The 24,983-nt window shown below is 36.8% G+C and overlaps 3 protein-coding genes across 3 annotated transcripts in view; 2 read left to right on the plus strand and 1 right to left on the minus strand.

The window, feature by feature from the left end:
* LOC135768205 (DENN domain-containing protein 2A) overlaps window positions 1-2,188 on the minus strand; it is a 45,829-nt gene extending 43,641 nt beyond the window's left edge. The window contains exon 1 of the mRNA XM_065277389.2: window positions 1,907-2,188. The gene's annotated coding sequence lies outside the window, so the exon portion shown is untranslated. The remainder of the gene's footprint in view (window positions 1-1,906) is intronic.
* A 3,624-nt stretch (window positions 2,189-5,812) lies between these two features.
* adck2 (aarF domain containing kinase 2) lies at window positions 5,813-9,988 on the plus strand. The gene is made up of 8 exons (XM_065277390.1): window positions 5,813-7,147; window positions 7,375-7,521; window positions 7,607-7,735; window positions 7,818-7,913; window positions 7,995-8,240; window positions 8,383-8,511; window positions 8,840-8,893; window positions 9,067-9,988. Exons 1-8 carry the CDS (start codon window positions 6,284-6,286, stop codon window positions 9,202-9,204), a joined length of 1,803 nt encoding a protein of 600 aa, XP_065133462.1. The 5' UTR covers window positions 5,813-6,283; the 3' UTR covers window positions 9,205-9,988.
* Window positions 9,989-10,268: 280 nt separating this feature from the next.
* bbs4 (Bardet-Biedl syndrome 4) lies at window positions 10,269-24,954 on the plus strand. The gene is made up of 16 exons (XM_065277266.2): window positions 10,269-10,361; window positions 10,789-10,840; window positions 12,102-12,181; window positions 12,349-12,412; window positions 12,721-12,832; window positions 13,051-13,123; window positions 13,306-13,359; window positions 13,464-13,591; window positions 20,735-20,789; window positions 23,317-23,385; window positions 23,472-23,624; window positions 23,709-23,880; window positions 23,954-24,023; window positions 24,106-24,250; window positions 24,391-24,598; window positions 24,670-24,954. The coding sequence occupies exons 1-16, from the start codon at window positions 10,338-10,340 to the stop codon at window positions 24,804-24,806; spliced, it is 1,596 nt and encodes a 531-aa protein (XP_065133338.1). The 5' UTR covers window positions 10,269-10,337; the 3' UTR covers window positions 24,807-24,954.
* The last annotated feature ends 29 nt before the right edge of the window (window positions 24,955-24,983 follow it).

A 24,983-nucleotide genomic window follows, 5' to 3' on the forward strand; every position in this document is an offset into this window, starting at 1 on the left:
CCATAGCAACACATTGACCGCCATTAAGAAACCCCTAAGCATCTGCATAGCAACGTACTAATGAGTCAAAACCCCTCCATTAGTGCATAGCAACCCACTAACAACCATTTAAAACTCCTTAACAACTGCATAGCAACACACTAGCAACCACTCAAAACCCCTTAACAATTGTATAGCAACACACGGCGTCAAAAAACCCTTAGCAACTGCATAGCAATGTACTAACAACCACTCAAAGCCCCTTAACAACTCCATAGCAACACACTGACAGCCATTTAGAACTCCTTAGCAACTGCATAGCAACACATTGACAAAGTGTAAAAATCCAGTTCTGCATACAGTTCCAGTTACAAACAACTCATCAAAAGAGATAAAAGTAATAATATTCAACTGCTGGCCATGGGTTCCTTTCTTTCAGTTTCATCGTCTGACCTCATGAATACTGCTTACAGTTATTTAGAGTAAAGCCATTAGTCACAGAGCAGAGCATGATGGACAATATAAACAACTCAGTGTATTAAACAGGCCTGCAGTCAAAGACTTTTACCCAGAAACCATCGCTGCGCACACATGCACACATTCAATGCATGAAGTTAAAGGGATAGTTCACCCAAAAATAAAAATTATCTCATCATTTACTCTCCCTCATGTTGTTACAAACCTGTATAAATGTCTTTGTTCTGATGAACACAAAAGAAGATATTTTGAGGAATGTCTGTAACCGACCAGAGGCCCCATTGACTTCCATTGTATTCTTTTATGCTACTATGAGTCATTTTTGATTTAGTATCCCTTTACATGAATGTGTAAAAGTGTTTCTATAGCTTAATGGACAGAGCATTGCATAAGCAACACAAAGGTCATGGGTTCAATCCCCAGGGAAAACGAATACTGATAACAACATTGAACGCAAATGCTGTCAAATGCGTAAATGTAAACTGTGTTAAATTTAGGTTAGTATGGTTTTGCAAACAATTTACAACAATATTTGTTTTGCTAATGATGCCCACTATGAAAGAAGCTCACTTCATTAGGTTAATTTGATTATGCTTTTAAATGAAAAAAAAAAATCGTATTTCTATTTTAGTTTTGGTCTGGATTTACTAGCACTGTACCTGTTTTCATTCTTGGAATTTAACCAAATTGCTCAACTTGAAGTTTAAAGTTGCATCATATTGGAAAAACCATGGGATTATTTTTGTGTCTTGCTACAAAAATATTTTAATCCTAAAAAAGTTAGTGCTAAAAGCATGATAGTGAGTCACAGTATTAGCTAACAGAATTAGGAATGTCCCACTCATAAATTCAATTATAGAAAATAAAATAATACTTTAACTAAATATAACTCCAAAAATAAGACCGATTCAATGCAAGTTCAAACACTTGGTTCTTTTTGGCCTTATTTGGGATTATTATGGATGGAATGGGATATTATTGATGTTATGACTTTATGCTGACCACTTTTGGTAGTTTAAGTACAGACAGGTTTCTATCTCATCTGAATCTTGATTAAAGTGTTTTTTTTTTTAATAAATCTCTCTCTTGTTTTCTCTCCGTTCAGATGTCTAAAGAAGCCAAACCGTTCTGCATTTATTCAATTACACACCATCTATTTGCATCAGTTCAAACTAGTTTCTCAAACTAGTTCACTTCTATGACTTGTGTACAAGTAACCGGCACAAACTACAATCACTTCTGAAAAGTAAATTCAAAGTTGTCATTCACATTAATTTGTTTAGGGTTGTTTAATGGGCAATAATAATCCCTGACTAACCCTAAAAGAAAACATCATTACTTCTTTTTACTTTGTTACAATAAACATCTTTACCTTTGAGCACATCTCTAAAAAAGTTAGATTTTGGGAAAATTAAAGTATAAGACTAAATAAACACACACACACACACACCTCGCTCTGTTGCTTGAGCTCTGCAGAACTGCAGTGGTTTCTCATTTTGTGAAATCCGATCCCAGGAAAGACGGCATCCACTCTCATGATCCGAGCAGCTATATCCCTCTTTCAAAGACTCTCTTTTCCGATTAAATCCTTATTTTCCTCCGAGCCTGCCGTGGTTTATTCCACAAACCGGCTGTGAGCTCAGGAACAGCGGCACAGTCGCTCTGTTAGACTTCAAATCCAGCTGCAAGCAACTTTATCTTCTCCAGTGTTTCTGCCTTCCTGCCGCCCCATTTCCACCCCCCTACTCCTCATCTTTCCCATCGGAGTCTTTCCCCACCTCCAAACCCCCCACTGCTGAACTAATCTGCAGCTGGCCAAGCGATTGGATGCCTGGTTGCCGTAGAGACGGAGTGTCCTGCTTTACGGAGCCAGAAAAATTCCATCCATCCGTCTGAGCAGCGGATATAGTTTCCCTGGAAAGTTACTTGAAAAATCTTCCTGTGGAAAAAAAACAATGAGATCTCATTGATGTCTTAATTGATGAAATGAAAATAAAATGTTTTCTACTCATGTTTACGCTGAGAATAAGACTTCAGTAATCTCACGAGACCTTTGCAAATCATTTAATAATAATAATTCATAAAAAGAAAAATCTGGGATTCTCTGAATGCATTACACAACAAAATAAAAAGCAAGCAGCGACAAATAAAGCTTAAAGAGTAACTAAACCCTAAACCAACTTTTTTTAGTTAATGTTCTGTAAGAATGATGTTTTATTAGTGCTGTTCATTGATTTTAGTAACTTTTTTGACATTTGGGTATAAAGTGTTTCAATACTGCAATATATGGTGTAAAAACGTCTGAGTGCTGCCCTCTTCAGGTTGAACGGTGGCTACTGCAGTTGAATTTTCCTATTGGATGTTGGGTCCAAAAAATGACTCGTGACGTAAGCAGGTTCAAGCTCACCACGCCCCTGTTATGATCTCACCACACACTTGGTACGAGCTTAGTTCATCCCCTCTATCTCCGTTGGGATCTGCCCACTTTTCTTGCATTTTTCAAATATTGCCAGTGGGCGGAGTCAGGCTCTGACCAGGAGTTTAGTTACGCTTTAAGCTCTTCTCAAAACTTTTTACATTTTCTAAAACATTTTTACGATGATTTTTGATCTCAAGCTCATTTTTCGTGGATGTATGTCACTAAAGACATTAAAAGCCGGACATACAGTAAAGACAATTAAAGAAGAAATTTTTATTTACATGATATAAAAATTTGAGATGTACCGATATATCGGCCTATATTCGGCAGGGTTTCCCGCAGCACTTTGCAGTTTGGGCGGCCCGCCTAAACTGGGAAACCCTACCGCCTTAACTAGGTCATCCAAAAAAAAATAAAAATTCTTTGAAAGTTTCTTCAAAATTAAGTTTTATTTAAGTGTTTTAAATAAAAATATATATTTTTCATCATGATGACGCCCCGCCCCTTTAAATGCCTCGCCCCCCGCCCACCCGCCAAACCCTACCACCTTAACTAACACATTTTCTGCAGGAAACCCTGAATCGGTATCGGATGATAAAAGCTTTTTTTCACACTATTGGATGATAGTTTAAAAACAGCCAATAGTCATCATGGCCGATATATCCTGTCAATCAAAAGAAAACAGGAAAATGCATTAGATTTGAGCTTTGTGTATGTAAAAAAAACCATCAATAGTTTAATGTTCAATATTAATGGTTATTAAATAAATGAAAAACATTCAGAAAATGTTATCTTCAGAATTTGGTTAATGCAAGTTAATATAACTACCAAACTACCAGTATCGCTAATGTCAGATATCAGTCTGAATTATCGGCAATCGGAATCGGTGTAAAAATTTTATATTGGTGCATCTCTATTAAAAATAGACCCAGATGGGCTATAAAATGTGAATATATCAGACATCTTGATAGAAATAGATGAGACACTTTCTTTACTTTTTTGTATTTTCTAAGTTCTTAATGAAGACTGAGTGAAATCAAGCCAAACTTGAGGAAAACTGTGTGGTGATGCTTTAGAAAAAAAATAAACTAAAAGTGATCTGAATAACTTGTTTTGGCAAAGCTTTAACCTCCAAAGACCACCAACTGAGCTCAAGGACTCTAGATAGCAAAAGACTTTTCTAGATAAGAAGAGGATCTGTGGTGAACCAAAGAACCGTATCAAAACCCTTACTTTAAAATTTTCACTGTGTTTTATTCCTGCCCGCAGTGTGCTAAACATTTGTGGATGGTTTTAACATTACATTGAGGGTCTTTAGGACGGTTTTGGCTCAAATTCAAGAGAGGAGGAGGAAGATCTTAGTGAGATCGAGTTACGTGCCGATTTAACCGGAGAGTCTGCAGACTTCATATAATCTATGTGTTTGGTTCCTGTTTTAATCTTTTGTGCAAGGCTGTGTATGTGTTAAAGTCAAATCTCATCTACCCTAAACTTTGTAAAATGCATAACATTAATGCATGCATATATATCCCAGAAATAAATGAAAAAAAAAAAAAAACTTCACACACAATAACACCAGACATCAGCAGAGACCGAAGGTCATCAGGATGATAACAAGAACCTCAGTCTAATGAAAAGAAAACAATATGCACTTAATGAATATATGAACAAATACAACCAAAACACATATATAATATAGCATATTATATTATACATAAAATATTACTATTCAACACATTTAAATACAAACAGCCTTATCAAACAGGTTATTTCAGAGTAACTTGACAGAGACCCGAAGGGCAAACTATAAACAAATATTCACAAACTTCTTTCAACATTTTACTTTTCAGACGTTATTTTGGAAAAGCACAACCTTGACCTGTATCCTCGTCCTTTAGTGCATCCGACTGAACAACTGTGTCGGCTTTTTTGGATAAACACACCGATTAATAACACACCCATGTGCCGCGCTCCAGACAACTTTCCCAGCTCCCACAGTCATTCGCATAGCATTGTGTTGTTTGAACGCTAGAGGGCGCAAAGCCGCACAGACGCACATATGACATTTTATTGCGTAAAAGAAACATAAATGTTAAATTGTAGTATTTAATTGTTAAATTTTCAAGGAGTACTACAACAACCAACCGTCACCTTACGTAACCCTTAAAAAATGCACGTGCCAGGATTTGGGGTCAACTGTAAATTAAATACACAGAAAGTATTTAACTAGAAGATTTTATGACCTTCCCCATACGTCAAAAAATACAACCAATACAACCAAAAATATGTTTTAAATATATGCTAAATACATTTTGTAGAAAGTAAAGATTAATTAAATATATTTTGGAATTTGAAAATATATTTAGTTTTAACCTTTATATATTAATTTATATTTCATGGACAACAAATACATTTTTCAATTTTATATTTTTCCTGATCAAAATATAATTAATATAAATGCTTTAAAATATATTTTATTTTTAAATATATTTCAAAATATACAAAATATATATTAGTGAAAAATACATTTTGTAAACATATTTCAATATATATTTCATTACATATTTTTTGGCTATTTTTGTACATTTTTAAATATATTTACAATAACATTTGAGAAGATATATTTTTTTGCAGTATAATATGGGTCATAGCTGATTATGGGATAAAGAATTTTTACTTATGTTTTCTCTTCGGATGCTTAGGATTACTGAGTTTGCTTTAAATATCAGTTACTCTTTCACTTACCGTTTAATACTTTATTTACTTTTCATTTTAATAATAATAATTATAAAAATACAATTATTTGCTACAACTGTAGGTAACGATAAAACATTACAAATAAAATGACAGAAAGGTCTTTTTTGTTATTTACAATTTTCTACCCCTTGCATAATATCCCCGGAACTGATGTTATCTTTCACAACCAACACGGAGCGATTTACCCGCCGGACCAGCGGTGAAGAGCAACATTTCATAACAAATATTTGAATGAATTTAATTTAATTCGTGGTGAAAGCATGTGATAAACAGCAAGGGGAAGTTCAACAGCATGGGTGTGGATATATGGGACAAAGAATGCAATAATATACATTTAATATAAAGAGTTTAATAGCGTGTTTACACCATCAACTGTGTTTGCCACAGTAATCGCTGTAATAATTTGAGAGTGTCAACACGTGCATGGTTTTATAACATCTCATCAGTGACGTAAATGTTACATTATTGTTTCTCTTCTGTCTTGTATGTATTAGTGGCATACTCGATAATGCACGTGCATTTTGCAATAATTCAGAGTCTTATAAAGTGAAGGGTCTTTAAGTTATTCTGCATGTGCATGGAAAAAGGCATTGGATAGAAAATAACTAATATAAACAGGCTGCAGACACAGTTTAATTGTTTAATGTCAAAATGTCTGCGTTCTGCACAAAGCATCTTTTGCAGAGCATTAGGTGCACAGTCCACAGGGTATCTGTGTCGATTCGACTCCCAGTCAGAAGACATTTTTTTGTCAGAAGTGCTCCTCTATATAAAGTCCCCAAAGTGGGGCTTTTCTGTTGGACTGTAGGTGGCATTGCATTTGCCTCTGCCCCAGAAGTGGTGTGTCAGCAGAGGATTTTGGAGAGAAAGTCTGTGGCCCGAGTGCAGGTCCACAGATTGGTGTTTATTTTACGCCTGGGGCTCCGTTCCTTGGTGCTTCTTTTGAAGTTCAGCCCCCTTCTGCTTTTGTATCCCCTGACTGTGATTTCTCAGCACTGGGCGTCTCATTGGTTGGACGCCCTGCTTTGGGTCACAGAGACCTCTGGACCTACGTTCATAAAGCTGGGCCAGTGGGCCAGCACCAGACGGGATATCTTCTCGCAGGACTTCTGCGACCGGTTCTCCAGGCTTCATGTACGGGTGAAGCCTCATCCGTGGTCCCACACTAAGCAATGTCTGCAGAGGGCTTTTGGGAAAGGTTGGAGGCAGATGTTTGTATTTGATAGTAAGGAGCCTGTTGGATCGGGCTGTGTGGCACAGGTGTATCGGGCCAAGGCCAGGGTGGGAAATGTGGATGATCCAGCATTCCAGAAACTGGTAGAGGAACTGAATAAGAACAATCTCATGGAGGCTTGGGAGATTCCTGGTCTTGGAGGAACGTTGAGCAACTTTTGGGAAACGTACAAAGATGATGAAGAAACCATAGACAGCAGAGAGAGAGATTTTGCAGATCGACCAATCATTCAGAGAGAATGTTCAGAAGAGGATGAGCATCTGGTACCTGTGGCAATTAAGGTCATTTAGATAAAGATTATCAATGATAAACTTTTAACATGTTAGCTAGTTTTACATGGTTTATAAGTCTGTTTAGGTAATTGGCCTAACTGATTGATCTGGTTTAGCTGATAACAAAAGCCAGCATGACCAGCGTAATACAACCATTATTTGCAGGTTGCTAAAATAAAATTGCTATGTGGACATGAAGATTTTCTAGTTCTTGAAGCTGTTTGTTCTTCAACCAGGTTCTTCATCCTGGAATCAGAAGACAGGTGCAGATAGATTTGATTCTAATGAAAGCTGGAAGTTTATTCCTCAACTGTTTACCAGGCATCAAGTGGCTCAGTTTACCCGAGATCGTTCAAGAGTTTGAGAAGCTTATGACCAAACAGGTACCAATGCATGCATTTATAACATAACCTCCATTAATGGTGACAATGTATGTACTATATCCTTTACTGTGTGTCTTTGCTGCAGATTGATCTTCGGTTTGAGGCCCAGAACATTGAAAAGTTTCAAAAGAACTTTAGAGATCTGGAATATGTGAAATTTCCGACACCGCTCCGGCCGTTTGTCACAAGGACCGTCTTGGTAGAAACATACGAGGTGACCGTAGTTAAGGGGTTGTGATAAATATTCTTAACTCATTTTATATTTCTTAAAAGAGCTTAAACTTTTATTCTTGCAGGAAAGTGAGCCCATCTCTAAGTACCTGAGCTCTGAAGTCCCAGCAGATGTAAAGCAGAGAATCGCTAGGATGGGTGTAAATCTGCTTCTGAAAATGGTTGGTGGATTAATCAGTATAATTTATATTAAATACTGACCTATAATAATAAAAAATAGTGGTTTGTGTATCTGCTCACAGGTGTTTGTAGATAACTTTGTCCATGGTGACCTCCATCCTGGGAACATCCTGGTCCAGGGGGACAGAGGAGAGGAACCGCGTGACAGGGCCACTCTGACTGATCTATGGGACACGGTGGTGGTCAGCATGAGGCCGAACCCTCCACCTCTTCAGCTGGTGCTGCTGGACGCTGGCATCATCGCGCAGCTCAGCGAAGAAGACAAGCAAAACTTTAGAGCTGTGTTCACTGCTGTTGTTCTCAAACAGGTGAGAGCAAAAAATCTGCAACAAAATATGTGTTTATGGTGCTTATTATATTATAAATATTAAATGTTTTTAAGGTATGGGTTCTGTTTGTTACTGTATGTACCAGTACTTTTGGTCAACCTCGTTGTATCTTTTCCTGTAGGGTGAGCGGGTGGCAGAGTTAATTCTTCATCACGCTCGTGCCAATGAGTGCCAGGATGTGACACGCTTTAAGAAGGAGATGGCTGAATTAGTGGATCATGCGCTCAGCGATACTCTTTCTCTGGGAAAGGTTGGGAGTTACACACACTTGTTTCTTCCCAAAAACTTATATGTTACAGTTTGGAAACACAGTTTAATTTCAATATAGCTGAATATATATTTCAGAGCACACTGACAACATTTTGCAATACACACATTTATGAATTTGATGTCCAGGTGTCACACCAGAAGTTTTCAGCTCTATTTTTTACATTTTAGATTAAAAAGTAATGTATTGCAGCGCAATATATTGCAGCACATTTATCGTGAGGCCCATGGCAATACACAGTCCTACTTTAAAAACATACCAGTTTGTGCTTTTTCCCATGGTGCTCAAAACTGACTAAACTCTTTTGTAGATTCAGGTAGCTGAGCTGCTGTCTCGGGTTTTTGGTTTACTGATCCATCACAAGGTGAGAGTTTTAGATATTACCTGGCCAAGGTCACTTCTCTAAGTAAATAAAGGGCCATACACAATAGTGGCTAATGTAATTTAAGATGCTCTTTTGAGGTTTATGTATCATATCACGTCTGTTTCTTGATCATGTCCTCTTATCTTGAATGTATGCCCTCTTTTCTGTGATAGGTGAAGTTGGAGAGTAATTTTGTATCTATGGTGTTTGCCATCATGGTCCTGGAAGGTTTGGGCAGATCACTGGACCCAAACCTGGACATCTTGGAGATCGCCAAACCCATTCTGCTGAAGAACTGCACGTCTCTCTGATATTCCTCTTTTAAACCATCAACGTTTACCTCATTATTCCAGACACTAATAACAGCCTGGTACAATAAATTAAACATTAAGATTGTTCACAATAAATAAAGATAATCAGGGCATTCAGCTTCATTCAGAGAGAAAAGCATATTTGGGATCAATCTCAATGTACGTGTCTGTATATATAAGTTTAAGATCTCTTGGGACAATAATATATCCAGTGATGCTGAGATTGGATTATATCCTTGGGGCCAGATTCGTTATTAACTTAAATTTAATTTGCAATGCTCATGGTATGTGAATAAAATGAAACTAGAGGACAGTGCTAAAGTTTATAGATCTAAAAATGTCTTTCTGTCTTATGATGCACCATGACGTAAAGTTGTCCACACACTTTCCTGGTATGTTTAAATGTTTCAACTGAACCATTTTATCAAATGTAGTATGTTCAAGAAAAGTGTAATATGTGAATTATAGGCTTTGTTTATAATCTGTGATGTTGCATTTAGAAAGCAGATATAAATTTTTGATGGCGTTTATTAAAATGTGTTAATAACAGTCCATATCCAATTAAAAAGTAGACAATTGCATACTGTAATAGCTTTTAAGGCCATTTAAACTAAAGATTATATTTAAGTTTCCTATCAGATTTAATCAAGTGCAATAATCAGGTGATATGAAAAGTGTCACTATGTGTCTAGATTATATTTTGTTATTTAACATATTTTTTTATCTGGAAACATAATTTTTGTTTATCTGGAAAAACTTTGTTTAAAATAAACTGTTGTCTAACTTGCCGTCAATCAAATTTACTTTCTGTTTTAATAATCTGCATGCAGGTACACCTCACCTCACGTGTACAGATCTCAAGGTATTAAATTACATCGATGCCCGTTAACAGTGACAATAGATTGTCTGTGTTCGACTTCATGACGTCAAAGTACCGCGAGAGCGATGCGAAATTCGGTACTTCGACGTCATCCACTTCTCGTTTAAACCAGTGCCTAGTATGAGCTGCAGTGATTGTTTTTTTTTTTTTTAGCTGCAGTGATTATTTACAGTTGAAAAAATGTAGTCACGTGGCCACAGTGGTTGCCCTGGTGACGGACGCGTCCGCCGGAAGTGTGAAGAAGAGGCGAGCGATGGCGGACGATACGATAAAAACAGTAAGAAACGATGTTTATATGATTATAAGAGAAAGTATATGAAATGTCATACTAGTATAAACAATGAGTGTTTAATGTTGTTTTATAATAGATTGTTTTCGATCTTATTCGTCATTATTTGTTCGTTAGAATGTCTGCAAAGGCGAGATGAAGTACGTTAACCGGATTATAATGTTTTTATTTACATTTGGATAAAACTTGCGATCTGTGAACAATCTAAATTAAAACTTTAAGACGTAGATATGAAGAAGTATATGAATAAGTGCACGTGATTTAATATGCTACGTGCAATATAAGTATGTGACTGACATCGCCTTTGAAATGCTTATGTTACTGTCTGTTGTTTATATCGTTATTTTGCATAGTATACTGTATATGCATTTTGAAATAAGGTATTTTGCATGAATAATTCCTATTGTTTTTCCAGGATGTACAGATGCCTGTGGCCACAGATGTCAAGAAACCCCGTCCAAAAAAAGGTCAGAATCACGAGAACTAAAAGAGAAATTTTAAACAGATGTCCATATGTATATAAATAAATCTAAACATGTAGAGACAGATAGCCAGAAGCAGAATATGTTTACAGTAATGTTTCGGACCCCGCTGTCTGTATACTGTATGTTTATCCTGTGGATGGCGCTGTTTGGTTTGATTTTCCTTTTGGTCCCTGTTTGAAGAGGATTATGGCTCAGATGAAACACTCAGTCCAGGAATAGAAAGGATTGAGATGAGATTTTGCCAAGGGGTTTATAAGCATAAGGGAAAAGATGCTTTGTGTTGCAGTGGAGGTTTTTGTTTCGGGGCCCTCTGGATTCGAGGACGAGATTTTTGTGCGGCCCCCCACTGCGATGAGAGACTTCAGGGGATTTACTGCAATCCAGTCTGCCCTCTATACCCGAAATAGAAGATGTGTTCATCCCTGATTTCCAGCGCTGCCTTTGATATTTGAATTTTTTATGATTAGACCGGATAATGTCTTACACAAGATGAAAGTACTTTCTGTCCAAACTCACTTTAATTTCGGTTTAATTTACTTCAGCTTTAGCTTTTAAAAAGAAAATGAAAAGTTTCTGAAATGAAATTATGCTTACGGCGGTCCCAGAAGGTGTTTGGACACTGAAGCCACACTTGAAAATGCATGAAAATCTTTGCATTATATAACAAATACTAAAGAAAGGAGCCTTTTATTTCAAAGAAAGATTGCACATTAAATAGGTTTGTTAGGTTTTAAATGCATAACGGTGTTAAAAGAAAGAGCAGAGTATTTGGACTAGGTTGCACTGATACAAAATGTTTGTGCCAATACCGATAATTGATTACTCAGACTGACATCTGCCAATATTTTAATATGTCGTAAAATCTGACATTATTGTTACCCAATACAAAATAACCATGAGTTCTGATGCGTTTTCCGCCCCTTTTAATTGTCAGTAGTCTGCCCTAATCATCAGCTGTTTTTAACCACTCAGCTGATGTCTGATAGTGGGGAATATGTGCTTTTATCTGCCGATACCGATTATAGGCCGCTACATTGGTGCATCCCTAATTTGGACAGGAAATTCAGAAAAGTAAAGTAAGTTAGATAATATATTGAGCATAATTTATTTGCATAAGCTACTTGATTTTATGATATGCAATGACATCTTTTAATTGTGACTCTGGTGTCCAGACACGTTTCATGGCCATTGTATGTTGTTGTGTTCATATTAACATGTACGGTATGTTTTGCTCGGCCTGTAGCTCCTGAACTTCCCATTCTAGAGAGAAGAAACTGGCTCATCCATTTGCATTATATCCGCAAAGATTATGAGACCTGCAAGGTAAAACGCACGCATAGCTATTTGAGAAGAGATGTGCTGGTTCTTTATTTATCATACGTATGATTTTTTTAGCCAGTATCAGAGGTTTATGGATGTGTTTTTTTTTTGTTGCATAAATAACTTTGACATTTATGATGTTAATTAATTTGTGTTTCTTCTGATCTCAGGCCATTATTAAAGAACAACTGCATGAAACTCGAGGCATGTGTGAATACGCTGTGTATGTGCAAGGTAGTGAAACTTCATTTCTTACTCATAATGCAGCTTACTTTTGCAGTATGTATACTGTATTTTAAGTATGCATGAAAGCAATATTTCCTATCAAAAACACAATGCAATGTGCTTTAATCCTCTATTTTCAAATAGCGTAAACCACATATAACAGCAGCCATGATTGTCCCACTATTTTAAAGGAATAGTATTCAGTATACACTATCTTATACTGTAAGCAGGATGCTAATGTCCTATTCCAGATCCAGAAGTATCCTGTGTGTCCAAGTTTAGGCCGGATAAATAACTCGGGGTGTGTGTTTGTTTAGCTCTGATCATGCGGTTAGAAGGGAAGATCCAGGAGTCTCTGGAGTTGTTTCAAAGCTGTGCCATCCTGAATCCCAAAAGCTCGGACAACCTCAAGCAAGTTGCACGATCCCTGTGAGCAGAAAATCCAAACACCCACACAGCTAGTGATGCACCAATAGGCCGATTACTTATCGTATTCGATTACTTATTCAATAGTTTTGCTTTCTTCTTCTTGTTTTAAATATTTATGGTGTAAAATCCGACATTCTGTGGCATTGCTATTTACACCAGTTTATCCGTGAAAATGTTATGAATGCTATGATGTGAATGCTGTTGTTTTCTTTTAAAAGTTTTCTTTTAGGGAAACACAAAGCAGCCATACAGGTTTATAATGAAGCAGGCCGTCTCAATCAGCAGGATTGGGTAAATGCACATCTACTGATCTGAGATCAGTCTCATTTGTGATGTTCCTGTGACAGATTCATATGCTTAAAGAAACAGTTCCTCAAAAAATAAACATTCTGTCATCATTCCCTAGATATATTTAAGAATGACACAATGTTTGATTTTTAATGTCATATGCTTGTGAAATATTTTACCTGCAGGAGATCAATCACAATCTGGGTGTTTGTTACATCTACATCAAAGACTTTAAGAGTGTGAGTTCAGTTTGTATTTAACCAAAGCTGATATAGATTTATTTATGTAGGCTGGTATATATGATAGACATTTCATCTCTTGATGCTCTTCTGTGTGTTTAAAGGCAGAAGAACGGTTAAACTTGGCATTACAGCTAAACAAGCACGACATGACCTTCGTGATGCTGGGTAAAATCCACCTGATGCAGGGCAACAAAGAGAAAGCCATTGAAGTCTACAAGAGCGCCGTGGAGTACGTCTCAATACACCTGTACACTTTTACCAATTTATCTTTCATAAAAAAAATAGCAATTTATCTTTTCATAAAACTAACACTTTTTGGCTTTGGCTTTATCATTCAAAAAATATTTAAGTTAGATTATACTTAAATTCAACACACACATCTCTGCTACAAATGAACACTTAAAGTTTGTTTGTGGGACCTACCGTTATCGTACAATTACACCGAAAGTTACAGGAGCGCAAACGTTACACCATAGGTGGGGTTCATTGTAACAAACAGAGGTTTTGTTGTAACACCTGCTTTAGTTTAAACACAAATAATTCAATCATGTTCTGTCTATATACTAAAGGTGGATATTGTTTTTATATCTGCCTATAATAGATATCCACACATTCATCCATCCATGATTCTTCATCTAACCATCCTTAAATTAAGGGCTGCACAATTAAGACAAAAAAATCATAATTGTGAGTAGTAGGGCTGTCACGATTCTGATTTTGGCTGACGGTTATTTGCTTTTGCGATTATTATGACGATTAATTGCCTGTTTTGGGACTTTTGCGATTATTATGACGGTTAATTGCCTGTTTTGGGACTTTTGCGATTATTATGACGGTTAATTGCCTGTTTTAGGACTTTTGCGATTATTATGACGGTTAATTGCCTGTTTTGGGACTTTTGCGATTATTATGACGATTAATTGCCTGTTTTGGGACTTTTGCGAATATTATGACGATTAATTGCCTGTTTTGGGACTTTTGCAAATATTATGACGATTAATTGCCTGTTTTGGGACTTTTGCGATTATTATGACGGTTAATTGCCTGTTTTGGGACTTTTGCGATTATTATGACGGTTAATTGCCTGTTTTGGGACTTTTGCGATTATTATGACGGTTAATTGCCTGTTTTAGGACTTTTGCGATTATTATGACGGTTAATTGCCTGTTTTGGGACTTTTGCGATTATTATGACGATTAATTGCCTGTTTTGGGACTTTTGCGAATATTATGACGATTAATTGCCTGTTTTGGGACTTTTGCAAATATTATGACGATTAATTGCCTGTTTTGGGACTTTTGCGATTATTATGACGGTTAATTGCCTGTTTTGGGACTTTTGCGATTATTATGACGGTTAATTGCCTGTTTTAGGACTTTTGCGATTATTATGACGGTTAATTGCCTGTTTTAGGACTTTTGCGATTATTATGACGGTTAATTGCCTGTTTTGGGACTTTTGCGATTATTATGACGATTAATTGCCTGTTTTGGGACTTTTGCAAATATTATGACGATTAATTGCCTGTTTTGGGACTTTTGCGATTATTATGACGGTTAATTGCCTGTTTTAGGACTTTTGCGATTATTATGACGGTTAATTGCCTGTTTTGGGACTTTTGCTATTATTATGACGATTAATTGCCTGTTTTGGGACTTTTGCGATTATTATGACGGTTAATTGCCTGTTTTGGGACTTTTGCGATTATTATGCCGGTTAATTGCCTGTTTTGGGACTTTTGCGATTATTATGACGGTTAATCGCCTGTTTTAGGACTTTTGCGATTATTATGACGGTTAATTGCCTGTTTTGGGACTTTTGCTATTATTATGACGATTAATTGCCTGTTTTGGGACTTTTGCGATTATTATGACGGTTAATTGCCTGTTTTGGGACTTTTGCAAATATTATGACGATTAATTGCCTGTTTTGGGACTTTTGCTATTATTATGACGGTTAATTGCCTGTTTTGGGACTTTTGCGATTATTATTATTATGACGGTTAATTGTCTGTTTTGGGACTTTTGCGATTATTATGACGGTTAATTGCCTGTTTTGGGACTTTTGCTATTATTATGACGATTAATTGCCTGTTTTGGGACTTTTGCTATTATTATGACGGTTAATTGCCTGTTTTGGGACTTTTGCAAATATTATGACGATTAATTGCCTGTTTTGGGACTTTTGCTATTATTATGACGGTTAATTGCCTGTTTTGGGACTTTTGCGATTATTACGACGATTAATTGCCTGTTTTGGGACTTTTGCTATTATTATGACGGTTAATTGCCTGTTTTGGGACTTTTGCAAATATTATGACGATTAATTGCCTGTTTTATTGCTTTGACATTTAATTATCATACATTTTTTGTTCATTAGATAATTTTCCCACATTGTTGTGATTATTTAAATTAAATCTTTTGCAAGGTTTATCTGGCAGTAAGTTTGAACTTCTTTAACTCTGGGACCCTGTACCGGGTCCAGAATTATCTTATTAATTATCTTAATATAAAATATTCCTGTAATTTTTAATGGTCTATCATGGACCCAGTACCACATATGAGATACTGTTTGAAAGCTTAGAGTCTCTACTTTCTGCAGATATGCATCACTTTGAGATATCTTTCACTGTAAGAAAGTTATTTACACTTAATTTACACTATCACCCCCCCCACAATTTTGTATATGATTTTAATATTCACGTATTTCATATTTTTCAAGTATGACCAACATGGGCAAGTCTTATATCACATGAAAGCTCTCACTCTCAGGAATAAAGCTACATCGTTATTTTTGTTCTATTATTATCGTCGAATGAATAATGAGGTAAAATATGGTCTTTTGTAAACATATGGGAAACTTGAGTGTGATCTGCCTCAGATAGCACAGATAGCCACAAATGATACATCATCTTTTATTTTAGGTCCTACTCTAAAAAATGAGTCCATTCACAGCATTTTCTTTGGTTGTGTGCATATATAATCCCTTGCTATTTATTATATGTGCAAAACAAAAAATTAATATTTATATGAAAAATGTATTTTCACACCCTTCAGTAAAATGAGAATAACTTTTGAATGCGACATGATAAAGAGTTCATTCTTTTTTTGGGTGTTTACTGTCTGCTGCTGCTAACAACCAGAACTGTCTGCAGTCTGCTAGAGCACACAGAACCAGAGTTTTACACTATCACAGACAGTGTTTACAACATAAAAAAAGACAATTTGGTGTTTCATCATATGAAAAACAACATAAATAACAATATTTGTCACAAACAGCAGCTTTTTATGTAACTTCAAAGGGTTTTCTTTAAAATGATATAAAGATATTCCATTTATTCCACTGTATGTGGTTATGGGAGCACTTCAAATATTTTTAGGCAGAAATTAAATACAAAAAGGGTATTATTCCTCCCTTCAGTTGGAGTAAAATAACTTTTGCATTTATTATGATAGAGAAAAAATTCCTTTTTCCTCTGTAAGCTGGCAATAGCTGGAATCAAACAAAACTGTCTGTAGGTTTCGTTACCACTCAGGGCCAGAGTTATACACTTTTAAATACAGACTTTAGAAAAAAAACATCAAAAAGCGCCTAATTATTTTTGTGTTTATTAGAGGACTGACAACACATACAACCATGTTGACCACTTTTAACAGTGTTTTATGTAATTTCAAAGGGTTTCTTGTAAAATGATACCAAACTTTTGTATGTGCACCTCTGCATGTGGGTATGGGAAGCTTTTGAAATTTGGTAGGCCAAATCCAGGCGGAAATCCCCAAAATAGCCTCAGAGTGTAAGAAGTTAATACACATAACACATATATTTAAAAGTAATCTGATACTGTCTCATTTATACAGGCCCTGCAGCTCCCCCTTGTGTTTTTTAGAGAGATTTGCAATCATTGTGGTGATCTGAAATCATCACGATGAGGTCAAACAATCGCGATGAGACGATTATTTAATAATTGTGACAGCCCTAATTGTGAGTTATTTCCCCTGATATTGTATTAACAGTTAACATTTTAATTAATGTGTTTAAATTGTTTTCATTTCAATATCATTGTATACCTGAGGCTTCATTGTAACGCTGTGTGACAACTAACCCTGCTGTGTAAAAATTTTTTCAATCCCAGCTATCAGTTGCTGACATGTTTCAAAATGAATTTATGTTTTAGGTAACAAGACTAAGAGTGAATAAAATAATATAAGGTTGGATTTGGTGACTTACACACCCAACTCAGAAATCGAAAAAGACATAAGATGAAGAAATTTACTTCCATGCCTCCAAAACTCTATTTGTTCAATATCTTAACCAAAACATTTTACAAATTCACAGGAGATCTTCTGACAGTAAGAGAAAAAGATCAAAAGCACAAATTGCTCGGTCCTGTATAAATATGTAAAGTAGGTGGATTACAAATAACCCCGCGTTACTTTGTGCCCCGCTCACCCCTATATTCATAATGTTGCTCAAGATTTTTTAAACCAGATCCGTCATAAAGTTTTTCATGATCATTTTAAATCATCCGAGCATGTTATTACAGAGGTTCATCAAAAAGGTTTCAAATTGCTGAATACTAAAGAGGTATTGATATGTAAATGTGGTCTGTAAAATATTAATGAGCTCTGGTAATGATTTCAGAATGACCTCTTTTTGGAGTTTAGTTTGAGTAAAGGGTTTTGAATTGTGACCATTAAAAGTTTGTCTGCATAATACATCAAACTCTTATTTCTTAAAATAAAAAACTGAAACGCTACCAGAAAAGTTTTTCAAGTTTTGTTTGTATTGCTTCAGTCACGTATGACTTAAAGAGTTCAAACGCACTTTATTTTACTTCCACGAGACTTCTGAAGTCTTTTCTTACCCAGAATGCATAGCAGCAGAGAGAACGTCTCTTTTTTTCACACGATGTCATGTTTAGCACACTGTGAGTAAAGATGTATCTAACACAAGACAGAGTTTTGTTTCCAGAGACAAACTTTAGATGCCTGGAGACGCTCTCAGCGTGTCGCTCTGTATGCCACAGCACAGATAAGACGCCCAAGGAGGCGAAGCATGCTGGGATCAGTGAAGCGCTCTCAGCTGTAATTAATCACATTTACTGTCTCACTGTGACCAGACCAACTCCTCGCTCCATTCTTTTGTTCTCTCTACCTTGTCGTTTTCATTTCTCTTTGTTGTTCTCTTTCAGGTCCTCTCAGAGCTCGTTCCTCAAACTGAAGTGATGATATGGATTGTGTGTGTTTTTTCTTAAAGGGACAGTTCACTCGAAATGAGAATTCTGATCGTTTGAAGAGCTCAGATGCAAAACCCTCTAAGTGCGTTAAGACTCTTAATTGATTCTGTTAACAAACCTGTATTTCTGAATGACCTGACACCAGGATTAAGTGAATTTTAAGTGAACATTTTTGATAAACGTGCAATACGTCCCATTCAATTAATACCATTATCTGATTTTTGACGGAGGTGCATCTGAGCTCCTCATGTACTCATCCTGTCATTTTCAATCCGTGTGATTTTGTTCCTTCATAAAACACAAAAGAACTAAAAATGTATCGCATTTAAATCTTTCCGCATGCATTTAATTGAGATGCACCAGGAACGATCAAACATATTTTACACCAAGAAGAAAAGCCCCACTGACTTCCATCTGTCTCGTACTTGTAAAAAATTAAAGTACTTGTTCATCCCAAATTAAAAATTAGCCCATATTTACTTATCCTAAGTGTATATGACTTTCTATTTTTAGTCAAACACAGTTGAGTTATATTAAATAATATACTGGCACTTTATAATGTATAATAATAATATACTCTGCTTTATAATGGGATTAGATAGTGCCCCATTTATAAAGCTTGAAAAACCTCATCCATCCATCAAAAACTAATCCATACGATTATTAAATGTCCTCTGAGGCAAAAGCAATGGATTAGTTTTTGATGAATTGATGAGCATGAAAGGATTACTCCACTTTCATGAAAAAATTTAGGATAATTTACTTTATGTCATCCAAGATGTTTGATGTCTTTCTTTCCTCAGTCGAAAATTAAGTTTTTTTTTCATAAAGGTTTTTCTCCATAAAGTGGACTCAACAGCTCTAAATGATCCCAATTGAGGCATAAGGGTCTTATCTAGCAAAAAGATTTTAATTTTTGCCAAAATAATTTAAAGTATGTATTTTAAACCACAACTTGTCGTCTTCCACTAGCTGTGTGATCTTACGTTTTATGTTTCATATGTAAAACACACACTTGCCAACAGTTATAAACAATAATTTGACACTATTAATCAGTATCATTCCACATATAACAACATCAGAACGCTTCTCTTTCTCCACACTTTTGTAAACATTGAAGCGGCTGTTTTGCATACGTCACGCGTAACCTTTCAACGTAATTGCGTAATACGTAAGGTCGCGCTGGCGCATCACACTGCTGCTGCAAGATGATAAGTTGTGTTTTAAAGTACTTTTTAATGAAAATGACGATCGTTTTGCTAGATAAGACCCCTTATGGCTCGGTTGGGATCTTTTAGAGCCTTTGAAGCTCTAAATTATCAGATTTTTTTATGAAAGTGGAGTAATCCTTTAAAAATGGGGCACTATCCAATGCCATTATAAAGCTGAAAAAAGTCAGAATATTTAATATAACTCATTATTTGTGTAACATGTTTTAAAACGTCCCACAGGTTTGAAATGACATTAAGGTGAATTACGACAGAAATCTCATTCAGTGTTGAATTATTCATTCAAAGTGACTTTACTTTCAACAAATGGGAACGTCAAAGGAATCACTAATCTTCTTTTCTCAGTGGGAACGGCAGGATTTGATGACTCTTGATTACAGCTGTTGACTTTTGAGAGCAGGAATAACTCCAAAAACTTTATATACACATATACACTCAGTATTGTGCATCTGTGGTTCAGATATTAGAGGGAACAGTGTATATGTGTGTATATGTGTGAGAGAGATGCGCTCATTACCGCAGGCCACCCGCTGTGTAGATGAATAAGTAACGCACGCTGTATAAGACGCAGCAGTGAAGAGAGAAACTTCAGGACCTGCAGCGGAGTGAGAGCATCTTCAACCTGTGATGCCTTACACACACACATACACATAATGAAGTTTAGATCGGAGGAAAACAGAGATACTTAATAAAATGAGAGTTTGATAAGAGTTTGATGTATTATGACATCCTTGGCTAACATTATACACGGATCTCAGAGAAAATCAAATGCTTTTGTTATGAATGTGTGTGTGACAGGAGAGACGTCATTGAGAGATCCTCTCTGATTCTGATGAGACTTAAAATTCAGTCGGCTCCCTCACAAGAAAATAGATATTTGAACTATAAATTGTATTTGTTGTTTCAGATTTTCTCCTGAGAATACCGAGCTGTTGACCACACTGGGGCTGCTTTACCTGCAGGTGTGTTAAATGTAACTCTCGTGAAACCTGCTTGAATTTGTAGTTAGTTGTAAGATTTATAAGAGCACTGCTGTACTGTTATCATACACAGCTTCTTTCTTAAAGTCCACCTGTAGTCGATCATTATATCATCTTTGAGCGTCATAATAGCACATATATAATAGGTTTTCTTGTGACAGTCATTTCTTCATGCTTTAAAACGGCTAAAATGTAACACTATACCCTTGCTTCATTTAGTATACGCAGAACATGAATAATATGAATATGCAAATTAGTCCCCGCCTCTAGTCAATCGAACAGCACAGACAATAAATATGAATAGCAAATTAGTCCCCGCCTCTATTCAATCGCAGAGCTCAGACAATATATATGAATATCAAATTAGTCCCGCCTCTATTCAATCGCAGAGCTCAGACAATATATATGAATATCAAATTAGTCCCGCCTCTAATCAGTCGCAGAGCTCAAACAATAAAAATAAATATTAGGGATGCACCGATACCACTTTTTTGGAATACGAGTACGAGTACTTGCATTTCAGTACTTGCCGATACCGAGTACTTAATAAAAAACATGATTTAAATTTACAGGTAACAGCTTTAGTCATATAATTTAACAAAAAAACAAAGGACTAGTTTTCCAGTTTGTTGTAAACTCTGCCTCTTTGGACAGCACAAGAGGCATTAACCCCTTACACGCCGCTCAAACATAGACCGTGGTATCGATTCCAGGTATCGGGAGACTTTTAACGAGTACGAGTACTTTAGAAAATGTGGTATCGAGGCCGATACCAGTATCGGTATCGGTGCATCCCTAATAAATATGCAAATTAGTCCCCGCCTTACCCCAATCACACAGCTCCAACAATATATATGAATATGTAAATTTGTCCCCTCAATCGCACAGCACAGACAATATATATGAATATGAAATTAGTGTCCGCCTCTACTCAATTGCACAGCTCAAACAATAAATATGCAAATTAGTCCCTGTCACTTCTCAATCGCACAGCTCAGACAATATATATGAATATAAAATTAGTCCCCGCCTCTAATCAATTGCAGAGCTCAGACAATATATATGAATATCAAATTAGTCCCGCCTCTAATCAATCGCTGAGCTCAAACAATAAATATGAATATGCAAATTAGTCCCCGCCTTACCCCAATCACACAGCTCCAACAATATATATGAATATGCAAATTTGTCCCCTCAATCGCACAGCACAGACAATATATATGAATATGAAATTAGTGTCCGCCTCTACTCAATCGCACAGCTTAAACATTAAATATGAATATGAAATTAGTCCCCGCCTCTACTCAATCGCACAGCTTACACATTAAATATGAATATGCTAATTAGTCCCCACCTTTCCCCAATCACACAGCTCCAACAATATATATGAATATGCAAATTTGTCCCCTCAATCGCACAGCACAGACAATATATATGAATATGAAATTAGTGTCCGCCTCTACTCAATCGCACAGCTCAAACAATAAATATGCAAATTAGTCCCCGTCTCTTCTCAATTGCACAGCTCAGACAATATATATGAATATCAAATTAGTCCCGCCTCTAATCAATCGCAGAGCTCAAACAATAAATATGAATATGCAAATTAGTCCCCTCCTTACCCCAATCACACAGCTCCAACAATATATATGAATATGCAAATTTGTCCCCTCAATCGCACAGCACAGACAATATATATGAATATGAAATTAGTCCCCGCCTCTACTCAATCGCACAGCTTAAACATTAAATATGAATATGCTAATTAGTCCCCGCCTTTCCCCAATCACACAGCTCCAACAATATATATGAATATGCAAATTTGTCCCCTCAATCGCACAGCACAGACAATATATATGAATATGAAATTAGTCCCCGCCTCTACTCAATCGCACAGCTTACACATTAAATATGAATATGCTAATTAGTCCCCGCCTTTCCCCAATCACACAGCTCCAACAATATATATGAATATGCAAATTTGTCCCCTCAATCGCACAGCACAGACAATATATATAAATATGAAATTAGTCCCCGCCTCTACTCAATCGCACAGCTCTTACCACAGATATGAATATGCAAGTTAGCCCTGATCATAGATATAATTGTGCATAGATGCTACATTTAGCAATTTAGGACACATAGCTGGTTGTTTCCTAATGCATACGCACGTGTGAGCATCACAGAAGTAGAGCTGAAGCAATTGTTTCTTAACACGTCTATGCAGCATGCCGGCATCCATACCTAATATCTATGGTCCGGACTGTTCAACTGTGATGATGTGATTGGGGTTTTCAAACAGCGGGCTTTGGAAAACTCAAATTTGATGGTGTTAAATAATGAAATTGCACATGGTTTGCAAATTAAAAGCGCCACATAGACACATAAAGAACAATAAAATCTTGATTATTCTTGAATCAATGCAAGTACAGACAATGTAAGCACAGTGCTAATGTTAGTGTTTCTAAATATAACTTAAGTTTTAAAGACTTTTGTGTGTCTGTTTTAGCTCGGCAAATATCAGAAAGCCTTTGAGCACCTCGGGAAAGCTCTGACATACGACCCCAGTAACTTCAAGGTTGGATACCATACCATTTTCCAAACTCTAAAGCTTAATTTGCACAGTCGAGTGTCAGTAAGATTGAGAGAGCTTTGTGTTCGCAGGCCATCCTCGCAGCCGGGAGTATGATGCAGACGCATGGAGATTATGACGTGGCCATGAATAAATATCGTGTGGCGGCACACGCGGTCCCAGAGAGCCCACCGCTCTGGAATAACATCGGGATGTGCTTCTTTGGCAAAAAGAAATACGTCGCTGTGAGTCATAAAACATCACGAGATGACTTTAAAGATTGGCTTTTTCATGTTTCAGTGTCATATACTTTCCTCTCTCTCTCATAGGCCATCAGCTGTCTGAAGAGGGCAAACTATCTCTCTCCTTTCGACTGGAAGATCCTGTATAATCTGGGTTTGGTTCATCTGACCATGCAGCAGTACGCATCAGCGTTTCACTTCTTGAGCGCAGCTATCAACCTGCGGCCTCGCATGAGCGAGCTCTATATGCTACTGGCAGGTAAATACAGTAAATACTGATAGTAACCCAGTTTGATTTTGATATGATTTAACGTTTGTGTGTCCATACCCAGTTGCTCTGACCAACCTGGATGATGCCGACAACGCCCGGCGGTCCTACGAGCAGGCTGTTCAGATGGATGAGTATGTTGCTTGACGCCCAATCATCTGTGCTTGTATCTGCAAACGTACATGAACTAAAATGAGTGAATCTCATCACTGACAGCTCAAATCCACTGGTGAGTCTGAACTTCGCCGTGTTCCTCTATAATCAAGCCGATAAGAAGGCAGCGCTCCTGCAGTACCAGGAGATGGAGAGGAAAGTCATCGCTCAGGTCGAAAATAACAGCAGCGTCGAATTTGACCCGGAGGTAACGTCCTGTAAGGTTTTTGACACAGATTTGATGTCAAAAACCTTGATTGAAGGGGTATTGCTGCTCAGCTAATTATACTGTATGGCTGGACGTCTCACACTGAATAAAAGGAGATTTCTTTTTTTTTTAATACACAGCTGGTTGAAACGGCTCAGAAGTTGGGGACGGCTCTACAGGCTGGAGAGAACCTGTACTGGAGCAAACCTGCTAAAGACAGCAAGACCAGTCAAAGATCCTCATCCAGCAAACCCAGCAGCTCCCAGCAACCCCTGGGTACCAACCAGGCCCTGGGTCAGGCCATGTCTTCAGCCGCAGGATACGGCAAGAGCATGCAGATGACAGCAGGTAGGGAATCAGATGGGTTTTTTACATTTACACATTAAAATTCACTTTAAAAACTCTGTTTTCACATCCAGAGCCTGAGCTGGGTGTGGACAGCGCCTCCTCTCCCCCGAAAGATCATCCTGGAGACCCTGAGGGTGATGTGGAGGAGACCCCTGAACCAGCCAAAGTCAAAGAGAAGAAGAGCAAACGTAAAGCAGCAGCTGAATAAAGCTGTTAGTGTAGCACTTCTAGATTTATATCAAGCGTAACCTTTATGATGTGTATTTATAACTTATTCATGTACAGAGTTGCAAGTACCGTTGACAATCACAGATGTGTTATATAGGGACTTTTTTTACATATTAGATGGTTGTTAATAAAAGCATTATTCAAAACATTAATGTAA

The sequence above is a fragment of the Paramisgurnus dabryanus genome, chromosome 23 (genome assembly GCF_030506205.2).
Source record: "Paramisgurnus dabryanus chromosome 23, PD_genome_1.1, whole genome shotgun sequence".
Lineage (NCBI taxonomy): Eukaryota > Metazoa > Chordata > Actinopteri > Cypriniformes > Cobitidae > Paramisgurnus > Paramisgurnus dabryanus.